Here is a 13,651-nt window from a genome sequence, read left to right as displayed (position 1 = left end):
ATGTCACCTGTGCCCATAGGCTTGGTCCTCACCAGTCTGATCATCTTTTACTTCTATCCCATCAATAAAGAGTGAAGGAGGAAGCTCAAGGCAAAGATGGAAGTAGCCAAGTAAATCTACAGGTCTGAAGGTTGGCTGGGGCAAGGGCACTGCCTGAGGAAATGAAGACACTCAGATTCCACATTCCTGCCCACCTTCCATCCAATCTGAGTAACCAGGGAGACTGGGGAACACCTGAGGAGCACTGCATTGCAGCCACTTTAAGAGTAGAATGCTAATTCTTTTCAGTAAAACTATTCTTCCTGAAAACCTACTGTGTCAGGCTTTGTTCATGGGATATAGCACAAGAACAAAAAAGAGTAAGTCTCTTGAAGATTATGCTCTGATCAGGAAGACTCAAAATAAGCAAAGTGTATGAAAATGTAGCAACGAGTAATAAGTGCTAAGAAAATATGAAGCAAGATGGAAATGACTAGGTGTGGTGGTAGGGGCACTATTTAACACCAGGTAGACAGGGTCTGAGGAAGATTCTAGGCAGGAGAAACAGCAAATACAAAGGCCTTGATGGAGGAACAAATTTGGTGTAGGAGAGGATCTCAGTACAGAAAGGAAAGGTACCCAAATCTTTACAAGCAAGAAGCCTTCTGCCATGAGAGTGTTGGTCCAGTCTTTGTGATTAACTCACTCCTCAGACTTTCTCTCCAGGGATTTGCTCTGCCATCAGCCATGATTCCAAGTTTTTGTTTGACCAAATAAAGTCAGAGTTCTAGTCACCAAAACCTTGATGAGTGGGGAAGAGATGAAAGAACTAAGAACATACTGTTTTCCTTGGGCCTTACTAATAAACTGATGAACTCCTTTATTCTCTGAAGATTCTAACCAGAGCCTAAGTGAAGAAAGTAATTCCCTTCCCTTAGAGGGTCTCATTTGGGACCATGAGATGGGAAATCCAAACCTTGCATCTTGATATCCTGTGAAGTTTGACAGAGCACCTTTGACAAGAGCTTCCAAGCAAAGCCCTTCCATCCATGTTTGAGGCAATGGTATCATTTGAAAAAGCTGAGTGGTATGTCACTGACTGGGACCCAGGGTAGGATGTCTATCTAGCTAGGGAATCCCACCTTTGAAGATCTATGAATTATCTTTGGTTAGCTTTTAATTAATTCAGAATCTAATAGTTAGAGATATCCTATCCAGAGCAACAAGAAAAAAGAAATAAAAGGTGTCTAAACTGGAAAAGAGGAAGTCAAACTATCCCTATTTGTAGACAATTGATCTTATATATAGAAAACCTAGAGGGCCACCAAATAATTGTTAGAACTGATAAATTAATCCAGTAAAGTTTCAGGATACAAAATTAACATTTAAAAACCAGTACCATCTTATACACTAAAATTGCACTGACTGAAAAAGAAATTAAGAAAGTAATCTCATTCATAATAAACACCTGGGAAGAAACCTAACCAAAGGAGTATAAGATCTCTATAATGAAAATTATAAAATACCAATAAAAGAAACTGAAAGTGACACACTAAAAATAAATAGAAATCTCATACCCACTACTGAGTATATATTAAAAGGAAAGGAAACCAGTATGGCAAGAGATACCTGCATTACCTTGTGTTTCACATTACTATTCATAATAGCCAAGATATAAAAATCAACCTGAGTGTCTACAAGTGGATGAATGAAGAAAATGTGATGCACATATACATAGACTTGAGAACATTATTTACCCATAAAAAAGAATAGAATCCTGTCATTTATGGTAACATGAATGAGCCTGGAAGACATTATGTTAAATATAATAAGCCAGGCATAGAAAGACAAATACTGCACACTCTTACTTACATATGGAAGCTAAAAAAATTGATCCATATGTCTAGAAAATAGAATATTGTTACTGAGGCTCAGAAACATGAAAGGAGGGGGATATAAAGAAAATAGGTAACAGGTGCAAGAATGCTACTGGATAGAAGAAATGATGAGTATTCTGTAGTACAGTAGAGTAACTATAACTGACAATAATTAGCTGTATACTTAAAAGTAGTTATTAGAGAGGTATGTGACCATTCCCCCATACAAAGAAATGCTAAATCTTTGAGATGATCAATATGCCTTTACCCTGATCTGATCATTATACACCATAAATGTATTGAAATAGGACACTGTACCCCATAAATCTGTACAATTTTGATGTATCTGTTACAAATTTTTAAAACATAATTTTTGGATTCAGAGGGAACCAGAACTACCTGTGGAGAAAAACCCACAATAAACTTAGCAGATAATAATGTATAAATCAGGGACTGATGTTTAATTTTCAGTAAGAAAACCTGTATCGATTAGAAGCACATTCCATCACATGTAACAGAAATCTGAGATCAGTGTGATAGTATAACCAAATAAGGTATTTATTTTTCTTTTTTTTTTTTTCTTCTGGTACCAGGAATCGAACTCACGACCTTCCACTTGCCAGGCAGGCACTTTGCCACTGAGCTAAACCTCCAGCCCCTGGTATTTATTTTTCTTACACAAGTCTAGAGGCACTCCAGGGTTAGAAAAGAGCAACAGCATTAGTGATCTAGGCTCCTTCCAATTTTCTGTCATGTGAACTTCACCTTGAATACAAGGTGGCTGCTACTCCCCAGGGTGACTATGCCTTAAGTAAAAAGAAGACAAAATTGTGAGAGCAAAATACCAGCTAAATGTATTCTTTCTTACTTTTTAATTATATTGATACATTTTAGAAGTACATAATGATCATATTCATCATAGGGAACTTGCACCTATACATAATATATCTTGATTCTTTGTTCCCCAATCCCCTTCCCTCTCTTCAACCCCTCTTCCCTCCTCATTTAAAAAAGCTTTGTTTCCATTTTTTCCTTCTATTCTCTTTTTTTCTTTTCCCTTCCTTCCTTTCCCCACTTCTATTCTTTATTGTTTTGGTGGTACCAGGAATCAAACTCATGCTTGCCAGGCAGGTGCCACACTACTGAGCTAAATCCCCAGACCCTCTATTCTTTTTTAAAAGCAAGAATATAATGTATTTCTCACAAGCCCCAGCCCAGGGACTTCTGCTTTCATCTCATTAGCCAGAGATATTGACATGGCAACTTCTAGCAGCAAAGGAGCCTGTGCAAGGGTGTGCATGGGGGAGGTAGTAGTAGATGGGAGTTTTAGAGCACTTTACCACTCTGCACAAAAATCTGGTTCTGAACTAAGGAAGAAGATGAGCAGATGGCAATGTCTAGCACAAAACCTAATTATGCAGCAAACCAAATATTCCTGTTTACTAGTTTATACATTCTTTCCCGCTAGATGGGAAGCCAACTGAAATTTCCTAGTAAATGCTGTCAGAACCAAGGTGTTAACTGAGAATTGTGATAGCTGTTACTGGGTGCATGCACACTCGTGTGTGCCAGGAAGCAAGAGTTAAAGGTAAAGATTCTTTGCAAAACTTTGAAATTCCCTATAAAAGTGTTATTGCTCAGAAGTCTTTCAAATCCCTGCCCTGTCAAAGAAGGGCCACTAAATAAGCACCAAATCCAGTCCTATCTCCTTGCCAGGCACACTTCTCACCCTCCCTTGCACTTGAGTGTGGTCAAAGTGCTAAATTCCCTCTGTTAGAATGTGGTGCCACTCTGAGGCTGGCCAGGGAAGCCTCCCATGCCCACTTCCCTGTGCTCTTTCTTCCTGCTCGTGAACTGAAGTGAAAAGGGTGACTTTGGTGCTACGTGCTGACAATGGCATACTCTAAGGTATGTGTTCCTGAATGGCATCATGAAGCAGAGTATCCACCACCTCTGCTGCAGTAATTGCCCTGGAATGTTCTATGAGACATTTTCTAAAATGTTCAAGGGTTCACATCATAGGTCTATTTATTAAGTAGCTGGTTAGCCCAGCCTAACCATGATCCTAGCCATTCAGTTTTTGAGTCTAACATGAATAATGTTCTTTCTCCCACTTTCCTGTCAAACTTTCTGGCTGTGGCTCATTTTAGTTCTAGCATTTTTTTCTCCTTCTTCCTGCTTCCTGCTTTCAGGAAGAAGAGGGCAAGTCAGAATGTTCTTCTTTTGGGGCCGGATGTAGTGATGCATGCCTGTAATCCCAGCACTCGGGAGGTTAAGGCAGGAGGACTGAAGCAAATTCAAGGCCCAGTCTGTGCTACAAAGCGAGTTCAAGGCCAGCCTGAACAGCAAAGTGGAACCCTGTCTCAAAAAAATACAGAAGAATGCTCTTCTTTTGGGAAGAAACAGTCTTGGAAAATAATAGATGAGAGTGGGAAGCCTTAGCTTTGGCCCAGTGATGCACTAACAAAGTGGGGTGAAAATGACCTAGGCCTACTGCAGAGAGAACATTCCTGGGACTCAGATACCATGTGGGCATTCAGCAGATGTTGGTTCCCTACCTAAGTTCCCCATCAGGTGCCAGGAACTCACAATGAGCAGATAGTTGGTCTCTTCCAACTCGATGGCAAGACAGCCATAGTGTGGAGTTCAGAGAAACAGAAGGCACAGCTCTTCCATAAAAAGCCTCCTCTAGTTTAGCAGAACATGCAGAAGCCAAGGCATGTAGATGAATTGTGACTCATGCACACTTATCCTCATAACCAAGTCAGAGTGAAATCAAGAGATGAATGCTACTTCACAGTAAAAGCAAACAAAGAAATATAGCAAAACACCCCAAACCAAAACAAAAACTACTTACTCAGCAGAAAAAGTGGACTGATGGTTACTAGAAGGGACGGGGAGTTAAGGGTTTGATGGACACAGAGTTTCTGTTGGGGAAGGTGAAAACATTCTGAAGATGGATGTTGGTAATGTTTGTACAGTGTGAGTGTACTTAATGCCACTGAACTATACACTTAAAAATGGTTAAAATGGTCCACTTTACGTTACATATATTTTTTACCACCATGAAAAATAAACTTAAAACTTTGAAAACCTTACTCATGAGCAAGAAGTTAATAAACACATAACAATATGGACTAATCTTCAAACCACTACACTGAGACAAAGAAGTTACAATAGCCACAAGTGGCTGTCTAAATTTAAATTAATTAAAATTATATAGAATAAAAATTACATTTCTCCACTTGCACTGGTCACATTAAAGGGATGAATAGCCATGTGTGACTAGTGGATAGAGTACTGGGCTGTGCAGATACAGAATGTTTCCACTATAGAAAGATCTGTGGGATAGCACTGTGCCCGAACAAATCTACAAGGAAGGAAATGAAATCAGAACAGGGATTGTAGCGATGTGGTTGACTGGAGAGATAATAGGGAGCTTCCTAGTGGTAGTGCAGGGGAAGCAAAATTTTACCAAAGCTCTCTACAGCCTTTAAATGGACCTGAGAATTAAATTGACAGAAGTAGAAGGAGAAAAATATATGAATGTGACATAAGTTTTATGTGACATGGGAGCTTTCAGACAAGAGTGAAGACCATGAGAAGATGCAAAATCTAGGTGCTTATATACATTGAGTTGTAGAAAGAGCAGCAATTGTAGAGAAGTAACTAAAACGTGTGGTCAGTCTAAATGAATTGTACTGAATTCCCTTATCCTCAACTCAGGGTCTCTGGCAACAGAATGTTTCTTCCTTCTGGTAAAGGAAAGACAGGTTTTACATGGACATTTTCTCTACTGCTTTCAGGAAGAAGAGGGGAGGTCAGAATGATCTTATACATGCTGTTTTTCAAAAGGCTTCAGCTCAAAATAATTCTTATGCCCAAGTGGCATCTGGAGTTATAGTCTGTCACCCTTCCTTTGCAATACTATGCATCTTATTTGGGGTGTTGGCTAAAACCATGTGTGCATTTTTGAAATCTCATTACTCCACACATTTCACATTAGTACATTTTATTGTATTAGCTAATAAAGAGTGGTCATTTCCTGCAATGGGCATCAGGAAAGAGACAAAGATCTGTTTGGGCTCTGAAGAAAGTCTGGGCTCCAACCCTAGACTTTGAGAGTGAGAGCATTCAGTTGTGGAGGGGCTCTGGGTTTACATCTCTCATACTGGCTTCTCTGCTTCTCCTCTGCGTAGATCAAAGAAAGACAAACAGGTTTTGTTGGACTCACTGGAAGGTACAGAAGCTCCAACACAGTGCCCTCTGAGACATTATAAAGAGTAATGCTATCTTTTTGGAATTGATGCCATTCACAGTGAGTTTGGAATTTAACCTCTAGAATAGGCTTCAGCTCCCCTGTAGTTGACAGTGGCTGAGACAGACTTCCAAGCCCTTCCCAACTACAGACCATGGGAAGTAGCACTTGTTTTCTCCTGCTGTGGCTCCAGGATGCAGAGGAAAACCACAGAGCCAAGGGATCCAAATGCATTTGGGCACATTTCTAGATGCTTGTAGATTAGTTTCCTAAGGTTGTTGCAGAAAGTTACTATAGAAACAGTGGCTTAATACAACAGAAATTCACGCACAGCGCTAGAGATCAGAAGTCTGAAATTATCTCAGGAGTAAAACTAAGGTATCAGCAGGGTTGTGCTGCCTTCAGAGGCTCTAGGGGAGAATCTTTCTTTGGCTCTTCCTTAGCTCATGGGCTTATCAGTCCAATTTTCAAGGCTAGCATCTTCAAATATCTGAGCTCCACAGTCACACCACCTTCTTTTCTGTGTGTGTGTCTAGAGGTCAAATCTCCCTGCTTCCCTCTTTATACATGAAATGGTATTTCAGGCCAAACCTGATAATCCAGGATAATGAACCCATCTTAAGGTCCTTTACTGAATAATTACAACTGCAAAGGCCCTATTTCCAGTAAGATAACATATATGGGCTCCAGGGATCAGCAGCTGGTATTTTGGAGAAGCCCTTTTTTTAAAAATAATACATACAGTACAGCCATAGGTAAGTTATCCAAAGATGCTAAGCCTCAGATTTCTTTCTGTAAAAGAGCATTAATAATGATGTCATGATCAGAATTTTATGTCACTATATGCAAAACGCCTATCCCTGCATTTCTTGCCATTGAGTCAGCTACCTGTTCTCTTGTTAGATAGTGGAAAGCCCCTTCCCTGGTACTCAAGGGCAACTGAGTCCCCTGTCTTGGTCGTTGGTACACACTGTTTGGTGACTCCTTCTACAGCCATGTATGTCTAAGGATTACTCTTGAGCCCCAAAGCCATCTAAGAGGTATAGTTAGTTTATAGTTAGTTTATATCCACACAGAAACTCCCTGATGTTTAGATAGCTGAGAACAACAAAAACTGCTGTCACCATGGCCCAGGAACTTCCAGAATGTGTGAGTCCTATAGCTATTGATGTAGTCTGAGTCAAGAGGATGGAGAATCCCATATTTTCCACTTTTCCCAGGAAAACCCTATCATTCAGGGCCTTGTGAGACTCCTCATTTTTTTCTGGGTATAGTGTAAAAGGGAACAATGACTGGCATTTTAAAGGTCAGCTGAGAATTTCTGTTGTGAAACTGGATGCCTTCCCTCTGCAAGCCGAGCATAGGCTCCAACTCCCATAGACTCATGGAGCACTCCAGCATGGCTCTTCCCCAATGCCCTCCTATCAAGCCTGGAACATTAAGGTTCCAAGTGTCTCTGTTTCTGGAACTAGGGACTTCTTAGTCCACTAGTGGTTTTCCAAATGTGGTTCTCAGGCCAATAGTGCCACATGGGAACTTATTAGGAGTACAGATTTTCTAGACATACCTCATATCCACAGAATGACTAGGCATGAAGCCCAACAATCTGAGTTCTACCCCATGACTCTAATACACACTTGAGTAGAACTCCCTATAGTCATTATATATTACACACACACACACACACACACACACACACACAGCATCTAGTTAACTAGCAAGTGTAGCCTTTGTAGATCAAGTGATGTGTGAGTTTGGGGATCATATTGCCTAAGAATCTTTTAGTTGTCAATAACAGAAAGTCAACTCAAACTGGCAAAAAGGAGAATTTATTAGCTCATATAATTGAAAACTTAAAATTTGTCATCTAGATTCAAACACTGCTGATTATAATGAAGTTTTGCCTTAATTAGCAACTACATCCACAAGACTCAGAGATTATTTAATTCTTTGCTATGAAATGAATAGTATCCCCCAAATCCATATGTTGAAGCTCTAGCCCCAAATATGATGGTGTTTGGAGATGGGACATGTTATGGTTTATGTCTACATGTCCCCCCAAAGCCTCATGCAGTCATAGGTGGGGTTTTTAGAGGTGGCTGGATCTAGTGTAATGCTGGGATTAAATGTGTAATTACTAAATTAGTCCACTGATTGGTTTGGCATAGTTCTGGTGTTACCTGCCCTGAAGGGATTTATCCTGGATAGAATATAAGGAACAGCAAGAGGGCTGCTGTCATGGATTGCTGTTTTGATACTTCACTGCTTGCTGCCCTCTGCCTACCATGAACTGTTTCTCTTCTGTGATGGCCCTCTCTCATACCACCCTGCTTTGGAGTCATCCAACTATGAATTCAAACCTCTACAAACTGTGAGCTACAATAAATCTTTCTTTCTTTAACTTTGGTGTCAGGTATTTTGTCTCAGCAACAACAAAAGTAACTAGGACAGGACTTTTGGGAGGTAATCTAGGTTGAATGAGGTCATGAAGGTAAGATAGATTTTCATAATGGGATTAGTACCCGTATGAAAAGAGATGCCAAAGTCTTCCTCCCTTTCATATGAGGAAACAGCAAAAAAAAATAGGCCACCTGTAAACCACGAAAAGAGTCCTTACTAGGACCAAATTATGTTGGCACTCTGATCTCAGACTTCTTAACTCCAGAACTGTGAGAAAATAAACTTCTGTTGTTTAAGCCATCCAGCATGGGGCTGGAGGTGCAGCTCAGTGTAGAATATTTGTCTTGTATGCAAAGGCCAGGGGTTTGATCACTAGCATTGTGGAGGACTCAGATTATGGGACTTTGTTACGGCAGCCTAAACTGACTAAAATATTCTGTGTACACTGTTATGGGCTGAATATCTATGTTCCCTCTTCCCCAAATTGAAATGTTGAAACCCTAACCTCTGTATTGGTCAGCTTTCCTGTTGCTGAGACAAAATATCTGACATATTCAATTTAAAGGATGAGAGGTTTAATTTGGCTTATGTTTTCAGGGAATTAAGTCCATCTTCTGCTCACTCCAAAGCAGAAACATCATGGTGCAAGGGCATGGAAGAAGAAGGCTGCTTACTTCACAGCAGCCAGGAAACAGAGAAAAGAGAAGCCAGGCCAGGGACAGAAACATACCTTCCAAAGGGATAATCTCAATGATACACCTTGTCCAAACAGGCCCCATTGCACATTAGCTATGAACTTACCAGTAGATTAATCTACTGATGAATATAGCACCCCCAGAACCCAATGACCTTCCAAAGGCCCCACCTCTTAATAGATTTAATAGATAAGACTTTGGGGGAATATCTTAGATCTAAATCATAATAACCTCCAGGTTGATAATAATAGGGGTGGGATCCTGTAGGAAGTAATAAGGACATAAGTAGAGCCTTCATGAATAGTATTAGTATCCTTATCAAATAAGCCAGAGAAACCACTCACTACTTCTACCAGGTGGGTGCATAGTAAAAAGGTACTGATTGTGAACCAAAACATCAGTCCTCCTCAGACATGGAATCCTCCTTGATCTTGGACATGGATTTATATATGGCTTATGTTTATAATCTGTTGTTTATAATCTACTTGCTCATGGTATTTTGTTTACATCGCCTGAAAACACTAAGGCATATACCCATCCCTAAATTAACCACTGTATCTAAGGAGATACATAGCTCCAGCTGATCAGGGTTCAGTCACATGCTGGAGCTGAGAAGGGTATTAGTTCCTCTTGTATATTACATCTGAGGAGTGGAAGAGAAGTGCTTCCACAAATGAAAACCAAAGCACTGTTTTTTTAAAAAGGCAAACATACACTAGTCCACCAAAGAAATGGATAATATTTTTAAGGCAACATTTCTGTTCTACCTAGTTTCTTTCCCCGAAGCCTTCTACCTTGTGAAATACTAAATACAGTTTCAGTCATGCCCTGACACAGCACTGTATCTCACCTTCCTGTTCTGCTTTTTATCAAGTTTAGGGCCTTCACAGTTGGCCTTCTACACTCACCTCTACCCACAAACAGATGGGCCATCCCTAGGGGCTTTTTCAACACATACAGCTTTCAAAAGATGAACACTTCTACGCCTGACGATAAGGGGCTCCTTGTCCATGGAGGCATTAACGGAAAACATGGGCAACTCTTTAGAAGCTTGTCTGAGGAGGCGATTCCAGCATTTGAAAAGGTGAGGTACAGAATGTCTCTTAGATTGAGTTTCCTAAGACTTCAGGAAGGCTCAGATGTATAGATTCCATCCACTGGTGAATGTTTGAAATTGCACCACCAGAGAATGCTTTATCAGGAGACTCAAACCTTTACACATAAACCTTTAAAATGTACAGCAAAGATACTGTTGGTCCTTACGTACTGATACTCTGAAAAATCCACAATGTTTTCTCCAGGCTTAAAAGGAAGAGGGCTATGGGAGTTGTTACAGCCTGTGTCTAGATGTCTCCCCAAAGCCTTGTGCAGTCATAGATGGGGCTTTTTCACAATTGGTTTAATCTAGGTATGTGATTGATTCACCATGCATGGATTAAGGGTGCTAGGATTAAGGATGGGTGATTACTAAATCAGCCCACTGATTGGCTTGGCACCAACCCTGATCCCAGCAGCCTGTATATAAGAGACAGAAAGAGGCCTGTCTTGCCCCCATGCTTGCTTTGCTACCTTCTGCCTACCTTAAACTGTTTCTCCTATGATGCTTGTCTAGCGTACCACCTTGCATTACAGCCAGACAATTATGGACTGAAATCTCTACAAACTGTAAGCTAATAAACCTTTCTCTCTTTAACTTTGGGTTTTGGGTATTTTGGCTCCACAGTGAGAGAAAAGTAACTAAGACAGGAGTCAAGGAGATGGAAGAGGCTTGGGACTTTCCACAATTCTTTTTTGGATGTGGAACTCAAATACTATCTGCTTCCCCATGACTATAAGTTTTATCTCTTAGCTTAGAAATACAGCTGCCTTATTGTATATGCCAAGTTGAGAACACCATGTTAGTGCTCCCTGGCAACAAGAAGAGGTGGATTCAGTTACCACAAGGGAAAAAAGCCCCAGATTTGAATTTAGACTCAGGATTGGGCTAAGAGACTACAGATGACCAGTTCTCCAGCTGCTTATGGGTCTCTATACTATATTATTAGCTTTCCCTCAGGTCCTCTGCCCAAATCTTGCAGTGAAGAGTTTAGGTAGGTCAACAGGACATCTCCATAGAGATCATGGGAACATAATTTCTGCTGGGGTAGAAAGTGATACCTTATTTTCTTATATTGGAGCTTTTGTATCTGAATCCCTTTTTTTTTTATTGTGGTGAAATATGCATAACATAAAATTTACTGTTTTAACCATTTGAGTGTGCCTTTGACTTATCTTGTTGTGCAACCATCACCACCATCTATCTCCAAAACTGTTTTTATCCTGCAAAACTGACCTTTTCTTTTCTTTTTTTTTTTTTACAGGACTTAAATTCAGGACTTTGTGCTTGCTAGGCAGGTGCTGTACCACTGAGCTATATCCTCGGCCCACAAAACTGAGTCTTTAGCCATTAAAAAATAACTCCCCATTCCTCCTCCTCTCCAACTTTTGGCAACCATTCTATAATTCTGACTACCCTAAGTACCTCACATAAGTAGAATCATGCCGTATTTGTCTTTTTGTGACCATCATTTAGAATAATGCCCTTAAGGCTCAGCCATGCTGTAACATAGGCTAAAATTTCCTTCCTTTAAAAAAAAAATTGTATGGAGTCTTCCCATTATAACCTTCATTAGATTCACCAATGTTAACATGTTACACTTGCCTTAGCATTCTCCCTCTGTGTCTCTGGAGAAAGATCTTTAAAAATCAAAGGGGACAGTGTCTAGCTAGCTGAAACAGAAAAATACACTGCACCCCCTTTTTCCCAACAAATGTAGCTTTAAAGCCTGAACAAAATTTATGCGTAGCTCTTAAAGAACTCTGAAAAATAAATAGTAGCAGACAGATTTAAAAAATAAAACTAGAATTTGACATACCACCAAGCCAGTAGGGAGTTTATCAATTCTTTCTCACCACAATTTCCCAGCTTGGATTCAATTCAGCTTCAATCCTGGAAGTACACACCAGGACAATGTTACAGCAGATGCTTTCTACTGCTGCTACAAGGTAAGGAGCAGGAAAACTTCTCTTGGTGCCCAAGTGAGTGAAATCTATTACGCTTTAAAATAGATTCTTCCATGCACTTGTACTCATCCCCCCAAGAAGTCTAGGTGACAGTGGCACCCACAGCAATGATGGTCTGCACTTACAAAACCCTAGAACTAAAAGATTAGTCTCAGTCTAATCTGGTCAATTGCCTGTTAACACAAAAATACCAACTTCACAGGATTTTTAAAAATTCTATTATTGCGTGATATTCAAAATAACGTGGACATAATCCAAATGAATTAATTGACATATGAAGAAATACGAAAATCTCAGCTCACATGTAAAAAAAAAAATCAGATGTCAATGCTGAAATGATACAGTTGTTGGAATTACTTGACGAAGTCCTTGAAGTAGCTATTAAAAATGTTTCAAAAAATAAGGACAAGCACTGGGGAGGTGCCCCAATGGTAGAGTGCTTCCCTTGTATGCACAAGGTCCTGAGTTTGATCCCCAGTACCACAGAAACAAAAATAAAAACACATCTTAGTCTTTTAGCTATAAAGAAAAGTAAGGACAAATCATCTAGGAACAAATAAAAAGAAAGTTTAAGCAAACACAACCTACAAAGAACAAAATGGAAGTGTCAGAACTGAGGAAATCAACAAAAACCTCCTTGGAGGCTGAGGACGTCAGGGTGGAGCCGGTTCTATCTCGAGCACCAAAAACAAAAACACATTATAAATGAGCCTGTATCGAGCCATGTACTGAACGCTAACCTAGTACCACATGGGCACTGCCATTTAGGCAGGGTAACGCTCGTTATTGTGAACCACCTCCGAGTCACCCAGTCAGTAACTATTGGCCCCTTATCATTCTCCCATCTCTAGGATGCGGAAACTTGAGAAGGGAGATGGAACCAGGCTGGAGGCTAAGAGAAAGCAAGTGAGACGCCAGCGAGACGCCGCCTCCCACACAGCTGCATCCGGAGCCCTCGGAACTTCCCAACTTCCTGTCCCTCTGAGCTCCGGCTCGCACTTCCGGTACGCGCCCCGCCTGGGGGACGCGCACGCAGGGCGGGGCGTGCGGGGGCGCGCGCTTGCGCAGGAGACGCGCGGAGGAACGAAGCCGAGCCCCGGAACCGCTGCCAGGTCTGCTCAGTCCACGCCGTCCGTCTCGCCGCCCGCCCAGCGTCCGCCGCCGCCATGGGAGTGCAGGTGGAGACCATCTCCCCAGGAGACGGTGAGTAGGGCGCCCGCGGCCCGGGGCCTCGCCGCCGCGCGCCTTTGCTCACCGTGCCGTCTGTCTGTCTCCACAGGGCGCACCTTCCCGAAGCGTGGCCAGACCTGCGTGGTGCACTACACCGGTGAGTCTGGCGGGCCCGCGGGGTTGGGGGCCCGGCTGCGGCCCCGGCCCGG

At 41.4% G+C, this 13,651-nt stretch overlaps 1 protein-coding gene across 4 annotated transcripts in view; it reads left to right on the top strand.

Moving 5' to 3' along the window:
• Positions 1-10,164: 10,164 nt before the first annotated feature.
• The window catches only part of Fkbp1a (FK506 binding protein 1A, 12kDa), a 26,105-nt gene continuing 22,618 nt past the window's right edge, over positions 10,165-13,651 (top strand). For 2 of the 4 annotated variants that reach the window (XM_005414705.2, XM_013510020.1), the window contains exons 1-2: positions 13,337-13,475; positions 13,552-13,599. In XM_005414705.2, coding sequence (XP_005414762.1) covers positions 13,439-13,475; positions 13,552-13,599 — 85 coding nt within the window. In that variant the 5' untranslated portion in view covers positions 13,337-13,438. Of the gene's footprint in view, positions 10,294-12,174; positions 12,255-13,123; positions 13,476-13,551; positions 13,600-13,651 lie in introns of those variants that run through there. The other 2 variants (XM_013510019.1, XM_005414706.2) reach the window with 2 other exon arrangements.

Source organism: Chinchilla lanigera, unplaced genomic scaffold (genome assembly GCF_000276665.1).
Source record: "Chinchilla lanigera isolate Chin_1 unplaced genomic scaffold, ChiLan1.0 scaffold00195, whole genome shotgun sequence".
Taxonomy (NCBI): Eukaryota; Metazoa; Chordata; class Mammalia; order Rodentia; family Chinchillidae; genus Chinchilla; species Chinchilla lanigera.
The sequence above is the reverse complement of the archived record's forward strand: the minus strand, read 5'-3'. Positions and strand labels throughout refer to the sequence as shown.